Consider the following 22,073-nt stretch of genomic DNA (forward strand, 5'->3'; position numbering starts at 1 on the left):
TTGATGTCTCCAAATGGAAATATACCAATGTTAAAGCAACTTTAAGTGTTGTAATAAAGAAACCTTTAGTTTTGCAACACCTGGTGTGGTTATTTCTTGTGAACACTTACTGACTGACTATTGTGATACTGCAAGTGCTTTACACTACTCCTAGATAAGCATTAGCTGCTCATCACAGCCACCCCTAGAGAGCTTTCACTATCTGGACACCTAAACAGTATCACTAAGGGTCGCCTGGACTCGGAAGGGGGTGCCACACCATTGGAGTACACCATAAACTGAGCCAGCCTCCTACAGGCATGTCAATGCCCCCACCCCCCAAAAAATGGGGCACAGTCTTTCTGCTTCCCTGAGAAGGGCAAATGGGGTTAATAGTTCCTGATCCGCCCTGTGGGGCAGAAAGCCCACTAGGCCCCAGGGAGCATTTTATTTAGCCAGAGTAGGGGTAGGGGCTGCTCAGAATAGGCTTGGCAATGCCCACCACCCTTCCCATAAAATAAGCAGTCTTTCTGACCCTTCCCTGGGGGCAGATGGGGGTAACAGCCCCCTAATCTATTCCCCCCGCAGACAGAAAGCCCACTAGGCACCAATGAGTATTTTATTCCTTGAGAGTAAGGGTGGGAGCTGCCCAGAATGGGCATTCTAATGCCCCCACCGCCCGCCTCCAAAATTACGGACACAGTCTTTCTGTCTCCCTGGAGGCAGATATAGGCAACAGCCTTCGATCTGCGCCCCCCCCCCCCCTCCCACCAAGCCCCCCCTCCTTTGGGAAGGGGGAGGCAGAAAGTGCACTAGGCAGCTGGGACTATTTGTTTCTCTGTGTAGGGGTGGGGACTGCCCAGAATGGGCATGCTGATGTCCCCCCTACAAAATGTGCACAATCTTTCTGGCCCTGGGGGGGAGATAGTGATTATAACACCTGATCTGCCCCCCCCCCCTTGTGTGTGTGTGTGTGTGTGTGTGTGTGTGTGTGTGGGGGGGGGGGGGGGGGGGGGGGTTTACGAAAGCCCTCTAGACATCCGGGATATGTTTATGGGGATGCCAGGGAGCAGGCCCCATAGGCAAGGACCACTCCCCATTTTTTTGGGTGCACATTTTGGCTATTAATGCCCCCGCTGTCCCATGGCAATGTATGCTGACTTGCGCTTGGCTGGCAGTGTGCATGAACAAGCGCTTATATAGATCTCCCAGGGTTTTCTTACCCAGAATCCTCTTGAAGCCTCAAATTCATCTAAAAAAGTTACATGTGCCTCACATTTCTATGTGGAAAAGTTGTAGGATCCCTGTGCAGGCACAAATTTCCTGCAACCCAGCGTTCTCCTCAGTCGCCCGATAAAAATGATACCTCACCTGTGTGGGTGCCCAAAGCAGTGCCAGCCTATAAACGTATAAAATAAAAAACTGAAGTGGAACAAAATTGGGTCCAAAAGGGCAATCTACAGGTGTTTGGCTCTTCCCTGTCGCAGGTGCTTCACCTACCTGGGAGTGAGGTATCATTTGTATCAGGAGAACAAGGGGAACGCTGAGTGGTAGGAAATTTGTGCTGGGGCAGTGATTCAACACAGAAATGTGAGGAAAATGTAATTTTCAATTGTATAGCTAAATTTGAGGTTTGCAGGGGATTCTGGGTAAAGAAAACGTTGAGGGATCCATGCAAACCACAGCTCCTTGGTCTCCCCCAGGTGTCTAGGTTTTAAAAATGTCTGGGTTTGGTAGGTGTCCCTAGATGGCCTCCGAGCCCTGGACCAAAAACCCAGGTACGACCCTTGCAAAAATATCTCATTTTGTGATAGTTTGGGGGCTTGGTATTGCCTAAAGCAGGGCCTAAAAATGTCTTAATAAACTGGGCTTATGAACATGCTCTGGTGCCGCCTCAGTCTCTACAGATTTTTGGCCCTTCCCTGTCGCAGACACTTGACTCATCCACACAAGAGAGGTATAATTTTTATCCGGAGACCCAGGGGAATGCTGGGGGGTGGAAAATTTGTGCTGGAGCGTTGAACCCACACAGAAATGTGAGACAAATTAAATCTTTGGTGAAATGGGAGGTTTGCAGGGGATTCTAGGTAAGAAAACATTGGGGGGGGGGGGGGGGGTCCACACAAACCACACCTCCCAGAACTCCCCCAGGTGTCTAGTTTTCAGAAAGGTCTGGGTTTGGTAGGTTTCCCTAGATAGCCGCCTAACCTGGGACCAAAAACGCAGGTTATCCCCTTTCAAAAATAGCTTGTTTTGTGATATATAATTTTGATGTCTCCACAATACGTTTTGGGCCCTTTCCTGTCGCAGGCACTAGGCCTACCCCCCCACCCCCCCCAAGTGCAGTACCATTTTTATTAGGAGTTTTGGGAGAATGCTGGATGGAAGGAAGTTTGTGGCTTCCTGCAGATTCCAGAACTTTCAATCACAGAAGTGTGAGGAAAATATATATATATTTTTTTTACACAAATTTTGAGGTTTGCAAGGGATTCTGGGTAACAGGACTTGGTGAGAGCCACACAAGTCACCCCATCCTGGTTTGCTAGTGTATAGTTTAAAAAAATGTACAGGTTTGCTAGGTTTCTCTATGTGCCAGTTGAATTAGAGCCCAAAATTTACAGCTAGGCACATTGCAAATAAACGGTCAGTTTTCAGAAAAATGTGTCCACATTGCGTTTTGGGACGTTTCCTGTCGCGGGCACTAGGCCTACAGACACAATTGAGGCACCATTTTTATCGGGTGACAGAGGAACACAGAATAGTAGAATAAGTGTTATTGCCAATTGTCTTTCTGCATTTTTGCCTTCCAAATGTAAGGCAGTTTGTAAGAAATGTCCTCTAATTCACATGCTAGTATATGTACCCACAACTTGAGAGATGTGCAAATAACCACTGCTTCTAAACTCCATATCTTGTGCCCATTTCGGAAATACATAGGTTTCCCTGATACCTATTTTTCCACTCTTTATACTTTACCAAATGAATTGTTGTATACCTGGTACACAATGAAAAACCATTGCAAGATGCAGCTCAATTATTGGCTCTGGGTACCTGGGTTATTGGTGCGCCTACAAGCCCTATATATCACTGCAACCAGAAGGGTTCAGAGTATATAATGGTATATTGCTTTCGAAAATCTGCCATAGTTAGAAGTTATAGATGAGAACCTAGGCACAAATTGCTGTTTATTTGTACGGGAGACCGAGCGGAGGGCACAGAGAGAGTTGGAGAAGATCCGAGTACCATACCCGTCTTGGCCAATCCGGGGCTATTAAGATCACTTGTACCCGGTCTTGGCGGCTCTTCCTCAAGACCAGAGTAATCACGGGTATGGGAGGAAACTCGTAAAGCAACTGACCCTTCCAGGACATCTGAAACGTGTCCCCCAAAGCTCCTTGCACCGGATACTGGAGGCTGCAAAACGATGGGCAGTGCGCATTCTCTCGAGTGGAAAACAGATCTATCTGAGGATACCCCCATCTCTGGAAGACATAAAGGGCCAGATCTGGATGAAGATGCCACTCGTGATCAGTCGAGATGAGCCGACTGAGACTGTCCGCACGCACGTTCAGAACTCCGGCCAAATGATTTGCTACCAAGCAAATCCGGTGGTCCTGAAGCCAGGACCAGAGCCGAAGAGCTTCTCTGCAGAGAAGGTACGACCCCACTCCTCCCTGCTTGTTTATATACCACATTGCGGTAGTATTGTGCGGCAGGACCTGAACCGACTGACCGCAAAGGGACAGGAGGAAGGCCTTGAGAGACAGACGAATCACCTGCAATTCCAACAGATTGATGTGAAATCTCTGTTCTCCTGGAGACCAACAACCTTTGACCTCCAGGTCCCCCAGATGAGCTCCCCACCCTAAAGTGGAAGCATCTGTAACCACTGTGGCCACTGACTGAGGTAGCGAAAACGGCCTTTCTTGCGACAGGTTGCCGACCGCAGCCCACCATCGAAGATCCGCTGCAGCGTCTCTGGAGATCCTTATCGAGTCCTCAAGATCTCCTTTGTGCTGAAACCACTGCCTGCGGAGGCACCACTGAAGAGCCCTCACGTGCCAGCGTGCATGAGTGACCAGCAGAATGCAAGAAGCGATCAGACCAAGCAGACGAAGGACCTTGAGGACTGGAACTACTGCTCCATTTCGAAACATTGGAATCAACGCCTGAATGTCCTGTACCCGCTGGGGCGGAGGAAAGGCCTGATTCAACGTTGTGTCCAGTACTGCCCCTATGAACAGATGTTGAGAGGGCTCCAGGTGAGATTTGGGCACATTCACTGAAAAGCCCAGATCGAACAACAACTGAGTTGTCAATTGCAGGTGATGCCGCAAGAGCTCCAGAGACTTGGCTTTGATCAACCAATCGTCCAGATAAGGAAATACTGCTATCCCCTTTCTCTTGAGCTCTGCCGTAACCACCGCCATCACCTTCGTGAAGACTCGAGGTGCCGAAGTAAGACCAAACGGAAGGACCGCAAACTGATAGTGTTGCGACCCCACCACAAACCGGAGATACTTCCTGTGCGTCTTGAGGATCGGTATATGGAAGTACGCATCCTGCAAGTCAACGGACACCATCCAGTTTCCTTCGTTCAATGCCAAAAGAACCTGTGACAGGGTCAGCATCTTGAACTTTTCCTGCTTGAGGAACCAATTCAAAATCCTCAGGTCCAGGATTGGCCCCAACTGACCATCCTTTTTGGGGATTAGGAAGTATCTGGAATAACAGCCCTGACCCCTTTCCTGCTCCGGGACCAACTGCACTGCGCCCTTTGACAAAAGGGATAACACCTTGTGTTGTAGTAACAGAAGATGGTCGCCCGAACAGAAGGATGGGCGGGGAGGGATGGAAGGAGGGAACTCCCGAAAGGGAAGAGCATACCCTTTCCCCACAATATCGGTGACCCAGGAGTCTGATGTTATTGACTCCCACCCCCCACAGGAGATGTGTGAACAGGGAGTGTTGGAGAACTAAGGTTGCTTTCCCTGCTGCACCCCTCCGGAGGAAGAGGCGGCCCCTCTAGTGCGTACTCTACCCCTGCCCCTGAAGGATCTATAAGGGAGAGTCCCTGAATATTGCTGTCCTGACGCATGAAGCCTGCCACGAAAGGAAGCGCCACGACCAAATCCTCTAAACCTTCTAAATGTTTTCAAAGAAGAGGATGTGGCTGCTTGCAGTCCCAAGGATCTCGCCGTGGCTCTATTCTCTTTAAATCGTTCCAAAGCAGATCGGATTTCGATCCAAAAAGTTTGTCTCCATCAAATGGCAGGTCCAGCAGAGTGGTCTGAACATCAGAGGAGAACTCTGACGATCGCAGCCAGGCATGCCGCCTCATCGCTATGGACGTACCCCATAGCCCTGGCCACCGAGTCTGTGGTGTCCAGGCCATATTGAATCACCTGGGTCGCCGCCGCCTGAGCGTCCGACAAAAGGTTCAGTACTTCCTGCGACAATCCCGGGTGCCCCTTAGCCTCATCCATAAGGTCATAAATGTAACGTCCCAAAATACAAGTAGCATTGGTGGATTTCAAGGCCATGCTACATGACGAGAAGGCCTTTTTAGCTTGCTGGTCCATTCTCTTAGACTCCCTATCTGCTGGAACTCCGGGGAACGATCCAGGAGCAGAACGGGAGGAGCACAACGCTTGCACAACCAAACTCTCTAGAGTCGGGTGCTTAGACAAAAAGTCTGGATCACCTGGGACCACTGGATAGCGTCTCGCCACCGCCCTGTTAACGGCAGCCGCAGTCACTGGCTTCTTCCAAACTTCCCTAATAGGGTCCATAAGAGCCTCATTAAAAGGAAGAAGGGGCTCCGCCACAGCTGATGCTGGGTGCAATACTTCTGTTAGGATGTTGGTCTTCACATCCGCAGCAGTAAGCGGCACGTCCAAAAAGTCTGCTGCCTTCCGGACCACAGCATGAAAAGAAGCAGCCTCCTCTGTATACTTCCCCGGAGAAGCCAAGTCCCGTTCCGGGGAAGTGTCTAGGCCACTTGCAGTATCAAAGCCCTGCAGATCCCCTGAAGGCTCCATGATCTCTCCTTCCTCCAAGTACTGCTTTTCATATTCTTGTTCCTCCAGCAGCCTCAGAGCCAACCTCCTGGAGCGGAGCCTGGACTCGAGTCCTGCCGTTGATAATGTGTCAGCCAACACCGAAGATCTCTGATGGCGTCGATCCGAGGATCCATCCGACGCGGGATCCCCCGGCGCCACAGGCATCTTTAAAGTCAACCGGATCCGTGGTGAATCCATCGGCGCCGGGACAGTGGACGTCGTCGGCGTCACCGGTCTTCTGGGCGACAGCAAAGGCATTGGCGCTGATGTGGTACTTCCCGAAGGAAGAAAGGGCATAAAGGGTGTCGGCTTGTAAGGAGCCAGAGCACCCACGTCAAAGGCCAAAGGACCTGACTGCCCCGCATGCCCGCCTCCAGGTGCCATGGTGGCAAAAATATTAAACATAGCATTAAGAAATGCTGCCGGGTCCGTGCCTGGCGCCGGGAAAGCCGGATAACTTGGAGGAGCCAATGCTTGAGGTGAAGCCGATGACCGCCCAGGCATCTCCTGCTCCGGAGAAGCCCTCGGCTCCGGCTACGGATCCACTTCATACACCGACAGCAGCGACGTCGGTGAAGCTGGAGTCGTCGGAGGAGGAGGCGTCACAGTTGGGCTGATCTCCCATGTCGGTCGGCGCAGAGACAATGGTGACCTTGAATGGGAGCGGCGTCTGCTCGATTGGCGCCGTGATCCATGTCAGCGCCAAGAGTCCCTATGACGACGATGAGACTTCGAAGATTTTGAAGAAGACTCTCTATGGTGATGCTTCTCCTCCTTCTTGGATCGAGCAAGGAACAACTTAGCCTCCTGTTCTTTCAGGGCCTTAGGATTCATGCGTTGGCATGAACCGCACGACTCGACTTCATGATCAGAACTAAGGCACCACAAGCAATTGTCATGTGGGTCCGTGACCGACATGCGATCTCCACACTGCTTACAGGGTTTAAAACCCGATTTCCTCGGCTGCGACATAGTTACAGTAAAGTGAAACTGTAGCTCCCTGGTAGCCTCGAAGTAAAACCGTTACTGGAAGGCACAGAAAAAGGGGAACTGACGTCTGCACATCGACGAGGGCTTCTTATTGCCTGGATGACGTCATACGGCGTTGCTTGGAGTCAGGCAATGGTGACGTCGCCGTGCAGAGCTAGAAGAAAATTTCTGTCGAAAGCTGGCGCGAGGGGAAAATTCTTTAGGTGAGGAATCCACAGGTTGTTGTATCCATCAGAAACCAGACTTTCAGACCCACTTTTAAGTTTACTACTGGACCTGTGGAAGGACTCTCAGAGTACTGCCTGCTCCTGTGACCTGCTGTGCACTATGCCACACTGCTGCTCTACCTGGAAGCTTTGCTGCCTGGAGCCTGCCTTGAACCCTCAGAGGCCCGCCCTGCTGTTGAACTCTATATCTTCACTTGCATCCACGACTACCAGAGGTGACTCAAAGGGTTAGTTTGCTGGCACCCTGTTCAGAGCCACAGGGATATAAACGATTCCCACCATCTTGAACCCACACCTGGACCCAGCCTGAGTGAGTCCCGAACCCCCAAGAGCTGTCCTGCCAGTTCTTGACCCCGTGATTGTGATGCTAGAGGTGCCCCGATGGCCAATTTACAAAAATGAGGACTAGAAACTGCTCTGAGAACCAGGAGGAAAGCAGGACGCACCTGCCTATCTGCCTAAGATGCAGCGCCGGTCAGACTGACTTTGTAAATTCTTCCGCTACTTTCTTCTCCGCAGCAACAAATCCATCTTAGAGGTCCTTGGCCAAAGAGGTATCGGTCACATGGAACTGTCTTTGGCCTCAGCCCTCTGCCTCATCCAGCTGGAGACCTTCGACTTCCATTTAGTTGACTAAGTCTGATTCTAGAACTTTTCACTGCACCTTCGACCCAGTGCCATCCAATAACGAAGCTCCCTCCTCGGACACATCCTGCAGCCTTGCCTCGCTCAACTTTAACTTCTCATAGCATTTTCTTCAAGAATTTCTCTAAATCAGAAGGTAAGCGGTGACTGAGCTCAATCCACTACTTGTATCCAAATTGCGCTCTATCCCAGACCGCCTTAACTTTTGACTGATCAGGTATCACGCAACTAGTTGTCTGCAGCAGCACTTTGAACCTTTAGGCACTAGTTTTCGCTAAAAACTTGAAAAGTTCATAACTCTGGTTCTAATGATTGGATTTTTGTTGTTTTGGTGTCAAATTTATTAAAATGTACTGGATTTTTTTGTGCTGGGTTTCAACTTTATTACGGTTTGTGTGCTGCAGAAATACTTTATACCTTGCCTCTATGTTAAGCCTAACTGCTTTTTGTACCAAGCTACCCAGGGTTAAGCACAGGTTAATATAGTGACAATTTGTGTTTCACCCTGCGAGGGATTGTGGCTGCTGCTTGACCAGGGCTCACACCCCAGTCAACCAACAACCCAATTTCACACAGGGTCAGGTAGAGCAAAGAATGCCAGAAGCTGAAGGACTGTCTGAAATGAAAAGGAGTCTCAACTTTTGGCAGAAATGTGAGTTTGGCCACAATAGGTGGGAAAAGGGTGGTTTATTGAGGCTGAATGGTCAGAGCTGAAGGTTTTGCACTAAGGTGAGCTGTTTTGAAAGTCAGAAGTAACAGATGACAGTTCATAGGCTCAAATGGTGTACACATAAGAAATTTGTGAACCAAATTAAAGTCCAACTGCAGCATCACAAAAAGTTTGGGAGGAAACCTATGAACTCAACTTTTAAGCAAACAGCACAATAGGTGATTTGAAAAGTGACCGTAAAGCAAATGTAAAAAAGCAGAAAGAGCTGATAAACAGCCTTTTACAGGGCTCACAAGTCTTTGCATGGTTAAAGAGAGCACCAGAATCAAAACTTCTGACATCTTGGCATGTAATGTATCTGTATGGTAGGAACTACACCAGGCTGTAAACATATCCCAGTGTAAATAGAATTTGTATATGGATGCCAGGCCACTAGAATGTCTGCCACAACTTCCGGAGGGAGGCCAAAAGCAATCAAATGTTGCTGTCAATCTTCAAGCATAGAGGTGTAGGTTGTGCAGGCCAAAATGCTGGATCCTGCCAGGCAACAGGAAATCCTTCTGAAGTGGAAGCCTGACCAGATGACAGATAATTATGCCTAGAAGGTTTGGTTACCTCAGTTGCTTAGCCCAATTCAGAGCGAATAAGCTGACATAGGTCTGGTTATTCCTGATCTTCTTTGGAACTCATGGTCCAAGTTGCTAAGGTGTATGTGAGTCCCAAGCTCCAGCGCAGGCATGATGCACCTGTAAGAGGCAATCTTAGGAACCCCACCACACAAAAGTGTTGACTTTGCGCAGTGGTTGCAAAGAGATCGAGCCATGGTTATACCCACTAATGGAAAACACCCTGCACGACCTCAAGGTCTAAGTGCCATTTGTGATCCGCTAGACATCGCAGGCTGAGTTTGTATGCCCTGGCGTTCAAAGATCTCACAAGGTTGTTCACCAACCAGAGAAACAGCCAGACAGTTCAGGTAATTCCAGAGGCCCAAACCCTCCTGGCACAGGTCCCTGAATCCCACCCGCCCCGCTTGTTGCAGTACCATGTGGCAGAAATGCTGTCAATAACAACCTAAAAGCAGCCTCACTTTGACAGTTAGTAGGAAGGCCTTCAATATCAAATTAATGGCCTGCAAATCCAGCAGGTTGATGCGGAGGAGGGTGTCAAACAGAGACCACAGTCCTCTAATGTCTACCTCTCCCAGGTGTCCTCCATAACCTAGCAGTGATATGTTTGTCACTACAAACCGCTTTGGGTTGGTAGGGAGAGGAGTCTGCTACTGGTTCATTTGCAGTCAAGTAGCCACCCCTATATGTCTTTTGCAGTTTACTCAAAAACCTGGATGGAATCAGACAGGTTCCCTAGGTGCTGAGCCAGCAGAGACTTCAAATGATACTCCAGAATCTGCATATACCATCTAGGAGTCCACCAGCAGAATGCAGAAGGCCAAGATGTCTCAAGGCCATTCACAATGAGATCATAGTATCAATGTCTTGGACTCACTGAACCAGAGGAAGGTTTCAAAACTGTACCATATCCAGAACAGCTTTGATGAACAGGAGACTCTATGAAGGAATACAGTGTGTTTTCAGCACATTGATTGAAAACCCCTAAGTTAAGAGGTTTCATGAACGCTCAAGGGGCACTGGTGAGCCTGCAGGTAATACCTGTGAGACTGCAGGACCGGGACATGAAAATAGGCATCCTAGAAGTTCAGCATTATCATCCAGTTTCCCAGATCTAAGGTAGATAATAACTAGGATCAACTTAAGCATCTTGAATTCGTCCTTTTCAGGAAGAAGTTGAGAGGGTGAAGAGCTAAAATAAGATGAAGGCCTGCAACGTTCTTTTGCACCAAGAAATAGCATCCTGTCCCTATTACTGATTCAAGAACCCTACATATGGCTCCCTTATCCAAAAGAGCCTTGACTTCTTGCTATAGAATGGACAAATGGTCTTCCAAAAGCTGCTCTGATGGGGTCAGGCAGGAATGACAGGGCAAATCCTTGCTGAACTATCTGGGCACCCAATTCTAAGGTATAATGCTCCGCCACCTGTAGAGTAACAGCCTTCAACAGGGCGGCCTAGTGCTACTGAGGGTAAGCTGAAGCAGCTTGGAATCGGAAGTGGAGTAGACGGGACAGAGGACTGGGCAGAATGCTGTTAGTTGGATACCAGACCACAGCTTCAAAAGGACTGGCACATCTGCTGCTGGTCCAGATGCACTTGGCGTTGTCTTTGTGCCAAGCCCATTCCAAAGTCTTGAAAGGGGGGGGAAGTGCTGAGGACACATCTGAAAAGGCACACAAAAGCAGAGGGAGCATGTTGTGGCACTGCTTTATTTGAAGCGCTCTAATGGAGAAACAGCTTAGTCTCTGTAGAGCTAGGTGCCCCTAAACGGAATATCCATTAATGGTGCTTGGAACTCACTGAAAAAACAGTGGATTTCTGTATTTCATGCATGTCTGATAAAGCACCACACTGGTACTGCCTGCCCAAGCACTAACTAGTGTCTAGCCCAGAGTTGATGACATTTAGCTGCATCTTGGCCCTCCTGAATGATCTGTAACATGTTAAAACTAAGTTCACCAGGGCCCGCCGCAAGATCTCACTAACCATGTACCACAGTGTATGCAAGTATTGCCAAAGAGGCAGCTGGTATTGACTGAATGAAGGGCAGATTGGCTGAAGAGAACATTTGTTTCCCAAATGCCTCAATATGTTTCAACTTATCAGGAGGATTCTGTACAAATGTATTTGGGTTCAACCTACTCATAGAGGCATGGAGTACTAGGCTTTCAGTCGTGAGAGGCTGTATGAGGAAGGCAAGGCTACCTGGGGCAGGACGATGGCCTCTAGCAACCTGCCTATGTATCGGCGGGCAAAAGCAAGGTTTGGCCCAAGTGCCCATCAGCAGTCAGTCAGAGCCTCATTGAAAGGGAGGAGCAGTTCTATGGAGGTCTGCCTAGGCTACTGGGCCTCAGTTGTTCTTTTTTTAAGCTCAACAGATTGGAGCTGCAAGGTAAGAACTTTGGCTGAGCACCGAATAAGTACAGCAAAATAGGCTTCATCTTAAACTTGCGCTGAGGGGCCATGTGTGTGGGGTGGGTAGTTGAAGTGCCAGGGGAGGGGTACACATGCCACTGGATTCTTGTTGGTCCATAAGAAGTTTGTGGTCATTGTAGTGCTGGATGCATCATCCCAGTCCCCTTTTTTTATCATCATCCAGACCCTGTTGACTATATTTTGAATCAGAGCAAAAGGATTTTGGGATGCTTGAGGGAGACTCCTGGGCAGTGGAAATATTTTTTACAAAGATGCAGAAAGGAAGGAATTTATGTCAGTGCATAGGGTTGACGTTTTTATGTGGCTTATATGTCACTTCCAGGATGGAACAAAGCAGACACTGATCCTCACGATGCATCTGCTAGTGCACCAAAGAAATGCTAAGAAAAATCTCTGGAACTAGTCTGGGGTATTGAAAAAGTGAAAAACATCCACCTGAAAGAAGGCAAACATTTTTATTTTGTTAACTGAATTAAAAAATGAAGAATGTGCTATCTAGGAAGGTCATATTGTGAACAAACACAGTACAGAAGTAGAACAGCAATGCATACTAGAAGCTAATCACTGTACCTCATCTGATGTACACAGAAAATATAAATATGACTGCTTAGTTGTGGACACAAAGTACAGGGGTTTGGTCTAACCATGCAGTGGGAAGTTCATGCTGGAAGGATCTGGTAAGGTTTAGAACTTCCTTTTAGAGAAGCTTGACCCAGCCCTGGCTTGGGCTACTTAGAATGCTCAACCGCATGCAAAAGAGGGAAGGCAGGAGGCAGAGGTTGATTCCACAAAAAAGGCCATCTTTTAGGGGGGTTATTAGTGATACCCTTGAGAGTAGGCAGCATGTAGTCTTGGACAAAAGTCTATGCACACTGTCCCAAGCAGACCTTTTGGCTGGAAATACCTGAAGTCGGGACAATCCAGTTCACAGCGATATGAACTACAGATATGTGATAGAGTAACTTTTTTTTTTTTTAACTTAGAACATTGTACAGTGATGCATTTATGACTACCTTCTATGAGTAAAAACAGTGCGCATTTCTTTAAATGAATAAACGTTATTACTTATTTTTCATAAGACTAGTGAACCCAATGAGGGTAACAGCAACAAGTACAGGATACAACAAAACGAGGCAGCAATAAAATAAATGCCAATTAAAAAGACATCAAACCATTACATAGCAGAACCACTTACCCATTATCATTCAATGGATCAAATATTGTACCACTGCCAGATCATAGTAGCCAGCTCAAACTATCATCTAGTGCATTGATAGACACAAGATCAACACTGGAAATTGCTGCAGTATTTGAACGGAAAAACTCAGAATAGAACAAATGCATCAATAACTTGGGCAGCAGAGCAACCTACCTTCTGTGCTGGATGCATCTTTTCTACGAATCGAGGTTGGAGCTAGGAGACCGACTGCATTGGGTTGATGTTCTGGTGACCTGACAATAGCAGACATAATGACCTGTTGTCTTGCAGTGGCTGGAGTGGAGGGCAGTGGGAGATGGTCAGACAGTTTGTGGTGAGCAGCTACAAATAAATAAAAACAGAAAAATGGTGGTGGTAGGTCCCAGGTATCAGCAGCACTTAAATGTGTCAGAGCTCTGGAAGATGGCACCTACCCTCTTCCCTAGCTGAACGGAGCTCAATACGAGTTTTTTGCAGCGCTTCCTCCAGTTCTGCAGTACGAGCTTTCTCTTTGTCTAAGGCAACCTTTAAATCAGTATATTGCAGTGGGATCTGGGAGGGTTGAACAAGGTCCTCTCTTTTTCGACCAAACAGTCCCTAGGAATAGAAAAAAGAAGGCCTGTAAAACCAGCAGCAGCTGAAATACATTCTATAGGAAATGTGCAAATACACCGACAGTGGCAAAATTAAGGTAACTTCTATATATCACTTGTTAGAGTTTCTTCAACTCTATTTGAAGAGGCTGCAGAGGGTATTTTAGGAATCCAAAACCTGCAGTGCTTAGCCTCGAATGGTATATTTCTGTTTTCTGACTCAGCGTGGTTATTACTGATGCACTGTTTAAAACATTTGCCAAAATTAAATCAATTGAGTAGCTGCATCATTAGTGTAAACAGTGAAAGTTCTGCATTCAGAAGTACATCTTATTCACAATATATCTATTTTGAATAATGTACACATCATTCTAAGTTTCCTAGCAATTTCCTTCCCTTAAAATAATAGCCTTGCTAAACTTAAGCTTGCTAAGCTAATCTACTACTTTTAACGAAAAATAACAAAATAGTATTGTGATGCAGAAGTTCAAAACAATAGCCAGTACAGGTGGGTAGAAATGTTTTCACAAGGCGGGCAGGGTGGAATGCCTTTTTTTTGTCTGGGTAGTGGAACTTGGTTCAAATAGCAAAACGGGCCAAAAGGCCATTCGAGGATTAAAGATCTAAAAAGGACCTAGTAGGCTTTCTTCAGTCTATACCACAGAAGCAAACTACATTCACTGATGTTAGGGATGAGTTGTCAACAGCAAATAGCAAGGCCTCTCTTGAGCCCTATTCATCCGGTGTGACCTTTGACATTGTCGACCATGAGATACTGCTACACCACCTCAATGAGCTGTTAAGCATTGATGGTACAGCTAGTCAATATCTTCGGTGAACAAGAGTCACAAAGAGTCTGGCGCCGAACGTCCTTCAGCAAAGCCACCTTGTCCGTTTCTAGTCAGATAATGATTAGTCTGTTCAATTAAATCCATATCAACACTTGTAACATGTATTCTGAGAGCAAGGATTAAGGCCCATCCATTTACCTACATGATCTGAAAACTAAGGAGAAGCTTTTGTACAACTACATAATTAATGTATGATGGATTTAAGAGCCTGAGGACAAGCTATAGTTTAAAAGCATGTGAATATATCAATGACTGAATACTGGAGGAAATTATATCATTAAGGCAACAGCGCAACTTTGCAGAAAGAAAATTAATTACTACAATTGTTGGGAGCTAATTGCTGTTGACTGACAGCTTCATAATAATGTATTAAGAAAAGTGCCATATAAATCCAATTGTCCAATGGTAAGTTCTTTGATATCTGGCTCATTAGTACCTAGGAATTTTTTGAGGCAAAGTGAGATCTGGGGGAACTTCAAGCGAGTTTTATTAATCTCAAATGAATATGATGTATGATTAATCTAGCATCTACATTACAATCACATTTTATAATTATTACCCTTTCTAAATTGGAATTCAGTTTGCAGAACTTGTTAGTATGAAGCAATCGTTCAACCCTGATGGTAATCAAGCAAAATAGATCTTACAAGCAATGCACTTTACAGAATGCATGATAGTACCTAGGAAATGCACTTTGAGTCTACAACCTTTAATACAATGATTTATTTTTTCAATTGTTTTCAACTTAATGCTTAATTTGAAGCACATTTTCAAGGTTGTTCAATGAAAATGTGTTGTTTATCAGTCAGGTGTTCTTTGGAGAAGACAGAAGAACTAAGCCATGGGCACTCGCAAACCTTTCCCCAGGGTCCACAAAGTACGGCCTGTGACATGCCCAAGGACTACACCAATGCCAGTAAGGCAAGGGTCTGGTGAAGAAAGGTGGGCATAGGGGGACTTGAAGCAAATACATGGTGTGGACAACAAACCGAGCCTTCGTGTGACATCTGTCTGGCACCAATGCTCTATTCTCATGCACCAAGAATTAAAGTCAAAGCATTAACTTCTAATGTAAAACATGAGAGGTAAAGAGATACTCATCTGGTGGCTGAATTGTAAAATGTGAAACCAGAAAACCTGGTAACAATCCTGGCTTCCCCCACTTGACCAAAATTGTGTGATCTTAGGCAACTGGTTAGGTTCTCTTGGTCTCCTTTTTCCATTTCCTCATATAAGAGCCCCTTGAAATACATGAGTTCAGGACATGTAGGAGGAGGAGTGTGGCTCAATGGTTAGAGCGGCAGACCCTGAAGCAGAGATCTGGCTCAAGACCAGGGTTCAAGTCCCGCTTCGGCAGGTCTTGGGCTCAATTCCCCTTGACCAGATAATTCTCGCCTCGGTGCCTAATCTAATTCATGGGTCCCACTCTGCAACTCTGGGCAATAGCTTGCTTAATCTCCACAACGGCCCCAACAGCGCTTGGATGCCTGGCTTCACCCTGGGGGTGCTCAGGAGTGGGCACCTCACAGGGAAAAGCCAGGAGGGGTTCCATAGCGGTAAGAGTACAGCGCCTTGAGACCCTAACGGGTGAGTAGTGCGCTATACAAGTGCTAATTTTACATGTAGAGACAAAACTTTCTCATATGTTTTATTTAATAAACTATAATTTTGTTCCAATTATTTAACAACCAAGGCGACACACAAGGTGCACCTGACAAATGACTTGCCCCTTGGTTCACTAATGGCAGTGTTTTCAGAATGGGAGCGGCATGAATGTTTCCAAGATCATCTTTGAAAACTAGACCTAGAAATGCCTCTCAATGTAGTGACATAATCTAATCTACCAAGGTAAAATGCTTGTGCATTTTAATAAAATACACATTTTAATTTTGCCGAGTTTATCATGTTTTTGAATGTTTAGTACAAAATGTCTTTAAAACTAAAGGTGTTCCTAAAGATAAGTTGTCTAGGAAACTGTCTTTGCTGCTTAACCATTACTTTAGTTAACATGTAAATAAAGTATCCCCATTTCATAGCTTTGTGAATGTTTCTGCTCTGTCAAGTAAACATAAGCCCAGTGCTGCTGTTCACCAGGGGGCCGGACTTTTATTATCTCTGTACTAAGCACTTGTGGTCAACCAGGTCAATTATGGTTTAGCTCATGAACAATTACTGTTTCTATTGGAGACTGATCATTCTTAAGAGCATATCATCTATTGATCTGAAAAGCATATCAATAATGATCTAATACATTTCAGTGCATTGTGGTATGTGAGAGATTAGGAACCTTTAGCTGATGTCTCTATGGCGTTATGTAATCAATACACTTTGGTAAAGACACATGTTGAGTCACCCTCTCAGACACAAAACCACCAAGAAGTACCACTTAACTTGCCTCTAGTAGCAAGCCTTCTGTAGAAGTCAATCTGGAAGCTTGGGTCCATTGACGTGCTCTGTGGACAATTGCAACCAGAAGAATGAAGCTAACAACCACAGAACATGTTATAGTGAGTGTCATGTGCCGTATTGACAAAGAACACAGAATGTCTGGGAATCTACAAGCCTCTTTCCTTCCTGACAAAGTCAAACAAGGTCTAGGGAGACTGCTTTGGTCAGGAGTGGGCGACTCTCAAACAAATGCATGACTATAGTTGTTGGGATGAAAAGGTCCTCTGCATGGTAAATACGAGTACCCCTGCCCTGAGTACCCAACTGAACTATTGTCTGGATGCCTAATGCAGATGTTTTTGTCATAGATGATTCATGTGTGTGCACCATGACACAGACCTGTCTCACGGATTGTGGTATTGTTGGTCTCGGAGGGGTGCCCACCACGCTACCTTCATAGTGCTGGAAGGCTACTGTCTTCACCAGAAGTTAAGCAGCTTGAGCCCAGTGGCTGCAGCATACTGTGTAGTGGTAAGTTGTAACGAACAGGACCTTTTTACCCTATTTCACTGACGTGAGGCCTACAGGCTCATTTACCTTTATAAATATCCTGCTACCGTGTGCTTAGCTCACCCCTTGGCCTACATCAGGTGGATGTGGAGTTTCTGCACAGCCCAGGAGTAGTGACTCTGTGCTGGATGTGTGTGCGTGGGAGGGGTACAGTACAGGTATAGAGCAGTACTGTGCAGTGCATGTGTGGTAAGTGTGCATACTGAGTATGTATGCCTGTGAGGGATACAATACATAAGAGATGTAGTACTGTGCAGTGTGTACACAATGAAAGTAAGTGCTGGGTGAATGCGTGTTTGTGTGAAGTACAATACATGAAGTGTGAGTGTGTGTGCTGGCAGTGTGTGTTTGTAAATAGCACACACTGGTTGAAAAGAGAAAATCTTCAGTGCTGAACAGGGTGAGCAAACCGCATGTGTATGCTGAATACATGTGCACATGCAAGGATACAATGTGTTGAGGTTAACAGGGCTGGACAGTAAATGTGCTGTGATTGTACAGTGAGTAAGTGTGGCGGCACTGATACCTTACATGGAGGCAGTTTGCGAAGCCCAAGTCTGCCTTTTCAAGACATGAGAAGATGAACCACCCTCCAACTCCCCCCCTTCATCCTGTGAGGACGTATTGGAGGGAGAGAGGTCCGGGGGAGCCCTACCATGAGGACTGAAGGAAGCTGTTCTGTTGTGTGATGATCACCTATGGTATTATCACCTTATACCAGGTCCAGGTATTCCCTATTAGTGAGGTGTAGGGAGTGTCTAGAAAGCCAGGGTTCTCTAGAGGTAGAGGTGGATGAGCAGCCAAGACGTATCTAGGAGACATGCAAAGCTTATGCAATACCACTGTAGTCACACAGCACTTACACACGAGAGAACCACACAGGGTTACAAAAATAAAGGTAAGTAACACAAATACCAAAATACTATATAGGCAATACCCCAACTGGAGGTAAGTAAACACACTATTATGTACACATTAGGAGTCAGTGATTAGCATAAAAGCAATAGAAAACATTGAAAGCAATAGGCAATACTGAGAGGGTGTGGGAAATGGGGACAGATATTGTGAACCAGGCCCTATACTAAGTAAGTGGAATGCAAAAGTCTGATCCCCCACCCAAGGAAGTGGAATCGGTAGAGGAGAGCTGCGGGAACTAGGAAACTCACAAGGTAAGTACGAGAGAGGGGGGAGCGTGGCCTGAGGCTGATGGAGCAGCACGCTTAAAACGGAGCTCCTGGCGGCCTCCGTTTATCTATAATTATCCTGTACCCCGGCCGACTGAAACCCGGACCGGGACACTGGAACACGGGGAGTGTCCAGTGGGCAACACAATGTAGAAGTTCGGGGGCTGGTGGAGCCCTGGTGAGCCTGAACAAGCGATTTACAGTGGACGGCCACAGCACAAGATGCAGCCCGAGTCGGGAAATGGTGCAGAGCTTCCGTGGCGGTGCCAGGACCTGGGGGCACAGAACGGAGCTTCCTGGCACGCAGTGGAGGGCCGAGTGCGGAGTGTCCCTCTGAGATTTCACAAAGTGACTGTGGCGTTGGGATCTCCCTCCCATCGGTGATATCAGAGACGGCCAGCGACTGGGGTGAGTGGCTGCTGGCGACGGCGTAGAGGAGCTGGTCGGCTGGGAGGGAACAGCGGGAGAGCCACTCGATACTTATTCACTGGAGACCTGCAGGTGCCACTGGCTCCCCCCCCCTTCCCAAAACAGGTGAAAGCGACGAGAGGTAAGGGGAAAGGGGGGCCCACACTCAACAAAGAAGGCATCAGAACACTACAGACAGCTTGAACTGAGAGCCCACCCTGATCACCCCCGAGGACCAATGTGGTCCACGAGAGCAGACAGAGTTTGGGAGGGGAAAACAGCGGACTTGAGCGCCAAGGTCCTGCACCGCGGAGCTCTGGGGCGAACACAAACACACAAAAAACAATCCGAACGCATTGTTTGCACCTAGAGAGACCCCCCAGCCGCCCTCCCCTCGCAAAGACAGATACAAGAACGACCCTTGGAAAGCACAAACTAATCCCCGTGAGGTTCACCTGCAAAAAGCGTGGGTGCAGTGATCACAATGGGCAGGATTAAAAAACGGGATGGCCCAGAGTGAGGAACATCAGTGGTGCCCCACCCAGAGGAGGGTGAGATTGGCCGGGCGGAACTGAGTTGAGACCTGACCCAGGAAACAACTCTTGACACTATACTTCAGGCTATACAGGTATCCCGAGAAGCCCTGGAGCTTAAGATCGATACGTTAGCTGTGGACCTGACCCTTCTCAGAGATGACCATCGCCGCCTAACGGACAGAGTTGCCACAAGCAAAAGATCTCTGGAACAGCTCGCTCCGAACTGTCAAAAGCCAACAAAGAATATGTCCGAAATAACATCATGTATTAAAACCCTAGAGACATGAGCAGAAGACCCAGAAAGTAGGGCACAAAGAAGTAATCAGAGACTAGTGGGGATTCTGGAAAAAGTGGAACAGGGAGAGACAAATATGACAACATTCTTAGAACACTGGATACGCAAGGAAGTGGCTCCCGAAGGCCTGTCTCCAAATTTCGTGTTTGAGTCGGCCCACAGAGTGCCAGCGAGGCCTTTGCCACCTGGGGTGAGACCGCAACCAGTAATCGCCAAGCAGCCCCACTTCAAGGACAGACACCACATCCTTACCCAGACGAGACAGAGGAGAGATTAAAATAGGGAACCACCATATAATGATCTTCCCAGACTTCACCAGAGACACTCAGAGACAAAGGGCTTCTTTTGCTAAGGCCAAGAAACAGCTCGGGGAACGAGGAACCCAATATGCTATGCTGTTCCCAGCTAAACTAAGGGTAGCCACGAACAATGAAGTTATTTTCTTCACCGCGCCGCAACCAGTATGGGACTGGCTAGAATCGATGGACCCAGCCACAACAAAGACCACTGAAAATCCAAGTTAATCGCATGCCGGAGCACAGCGGAGAACCGATCGACTGACAAGAACAGCAGCACCGCCGCGTATGCAAGCACTATAGGAAATGCGGGAGGCAGTGGACGTCTCAGCATCCCTGAACAGACAGGGTCATCGCACCCCTCTGAGGTTCTTTCTGATCATGAATCTACGTCTGGTAGTGCATCATTTTCGTCTCAATGCGCCTCAGACATTCTACCGAAAGTAACTCCGGGGACCTCGGATGAAATATTATGATAGGCACCAGACCACTATCATCCAAACAAGATCTTCCCACACCAGGAGAGTGGGTAAGTATAACCGGACACAATGGATGGCATTGAGAGGGCCTTGATCTAACACTACTGAACAGACGAAAATCATACAGAATTTTGCAGGGATCAGAAAGGAAGGCCCAATCAACACCACAACGCAATAATACATCATGCGCAAGATCTGCACAGGAACCTCCTGCACTACGGCCGGGAGACAGAGACTTAAACTGAATTACTATATGGTGGAGAGCACGCTAGGTTGAGCCTGCTCTTGGTCTTTTGCACTTCACCCCCAAGTATGATGTTAACAAAGTTATTGAAAGTTTGGACGGGGATAGTTGTGATGCCGGTCCTGGGGAGAGGGAGTTGGGATATTGGGGAAACTGTTTTGTTAACTATTGTTTTGACATCCAGAGAAGTATCTGCTCCGCCGCATCCATTGACATACAAGGGCATATCCTTACTGGTTCGCAGAGGCGATAAAAGGGGTAGAGGGGATAGGTATAACTTGCGTAAAAACAACGTATGGAGCGCCCCATAACCTATAAATTCCTAATTTGGAATGTCAGGGAATGGAACAGCATAAACAAGAGATATAAGGTCTACTGTCAACTTAAAAGACAAGGGGTACACATAGCTGTTATCCAGGAAACACATCTACAGGCCCGGAGGTTAAGGCTATAACCAAAGGATGGTGCAGTCAGATTTAAGCTACAACCTACTCAGCATATGCCAGAGGGGTCCTCGTGTGGAGTCGGCCAGGAGTCCCTTTCCAAAAAACAATTGAAATAATAGACAAAGAAGGCCGCTCTGTTCTGGTATCTGGGAGACTAGAGGGTCGAGATATTACACATTGGGGGGATTTATGCACCAAATCAAGAACAGGGCACCTTCCTGACATCACTATCACATACACTGGGGCCGCATCTCACACAGGCAACCATCATCGGCAGCGATTTTAATTGTGTTGCCGACAGCGCTTGATAGATCCCACCCGCTACAACATTCCACCACACATTGGCTAGCCAAGGCATTCACAAACTGGCAACAGCACTGGTGCTTTACAGACTGTTGGAGACAACTCCACCCTGAAGAGCCAGACTACTCCTTGTATTCGCAATTGCATGACCTGCATGTCCGACTAGATGTCTTTTTGGTGTCACCTGAAGTCAATAGCACAGCATTAGAAGGTGAGTACCCTTGTCGCACGGTCTTGGACCATAACCCTTTATTAGTTATGCTAACCTGGTGGAGGCAACGCCCCCGAATACTGGATTGGAGACTCAAAGTGGAATCAGTTGAAGATGGCGCCTTCCGGCAATCGATTAATGATACAATCCGAAATTACTTTGAACATAACCCAGGAACTGCGTCATCCCGTGCAACAGAGTGGGAGGCCTTTAAGATGGTCATTAGAGGCCAGTGCATGGCAGGAGTGACGGGGGTCAGGAAAACTCTGGAGAAGGAGATCAGACAGAATGAGGGAATACTCAGAGAGCTAGAACGGAGGAGGCCTGGTACCCCGGAGCTGTCACACTGATTACTGAGACTAGGGAGAAAATTGCAGTAGCAATTGAAAAATGATGGTGCTTCGATTATAAAATCTATATGACCAGACA

The 22,073-nt window shown here is 47.2% G+C and overlaps 1 protein-coding gene across 2 annotated transcripts in view; it reads right to left on the minus strand.

Annotated features, from left to right (window-relative positions):
• The window catches only part of CIT (citron rho-interacting serine/threonine kinase), a 1,039,445-nt gene that overhangs the window by 363,410 nt on the left and 653,962 nt on the right, over positions 1-22,073 (minus strand). For both annotated transcript variants that reach the window (XM_069215034.1, XM_069215033.1), the window contains exons 31-32: positions 13,275-13,437; positions 13,015-13,182 (exon numbers count right to left, since the gene is read on the minus strand). In XM_069215034.1, the coding sequence (XP_069071135.1) occupies positions 13,015-13,182; positions 13,275-13,437 (331 nt within the window). The remainder of the gene's footprint in view (positions 1-13,014; positions 13,183-13,274; positions 13,438-22,073) is intronic.

Source organism: Pleurodeles waltl, chromosome 11 (assembly GCF_031143425.1).
Source record: "Pleurodeles waltl isolate 20211129_DDA chromosome 11, aPleWal1.hap1.20221129, whole genome shotgun sequence".
In the NCBI taxonomy this organism is placed as follows: Eukaryota; Metazoa; Chordata; class Amphibia; order Caudata; family Salamandridae; genus Pleurodeles; species Pleurodeles waltl.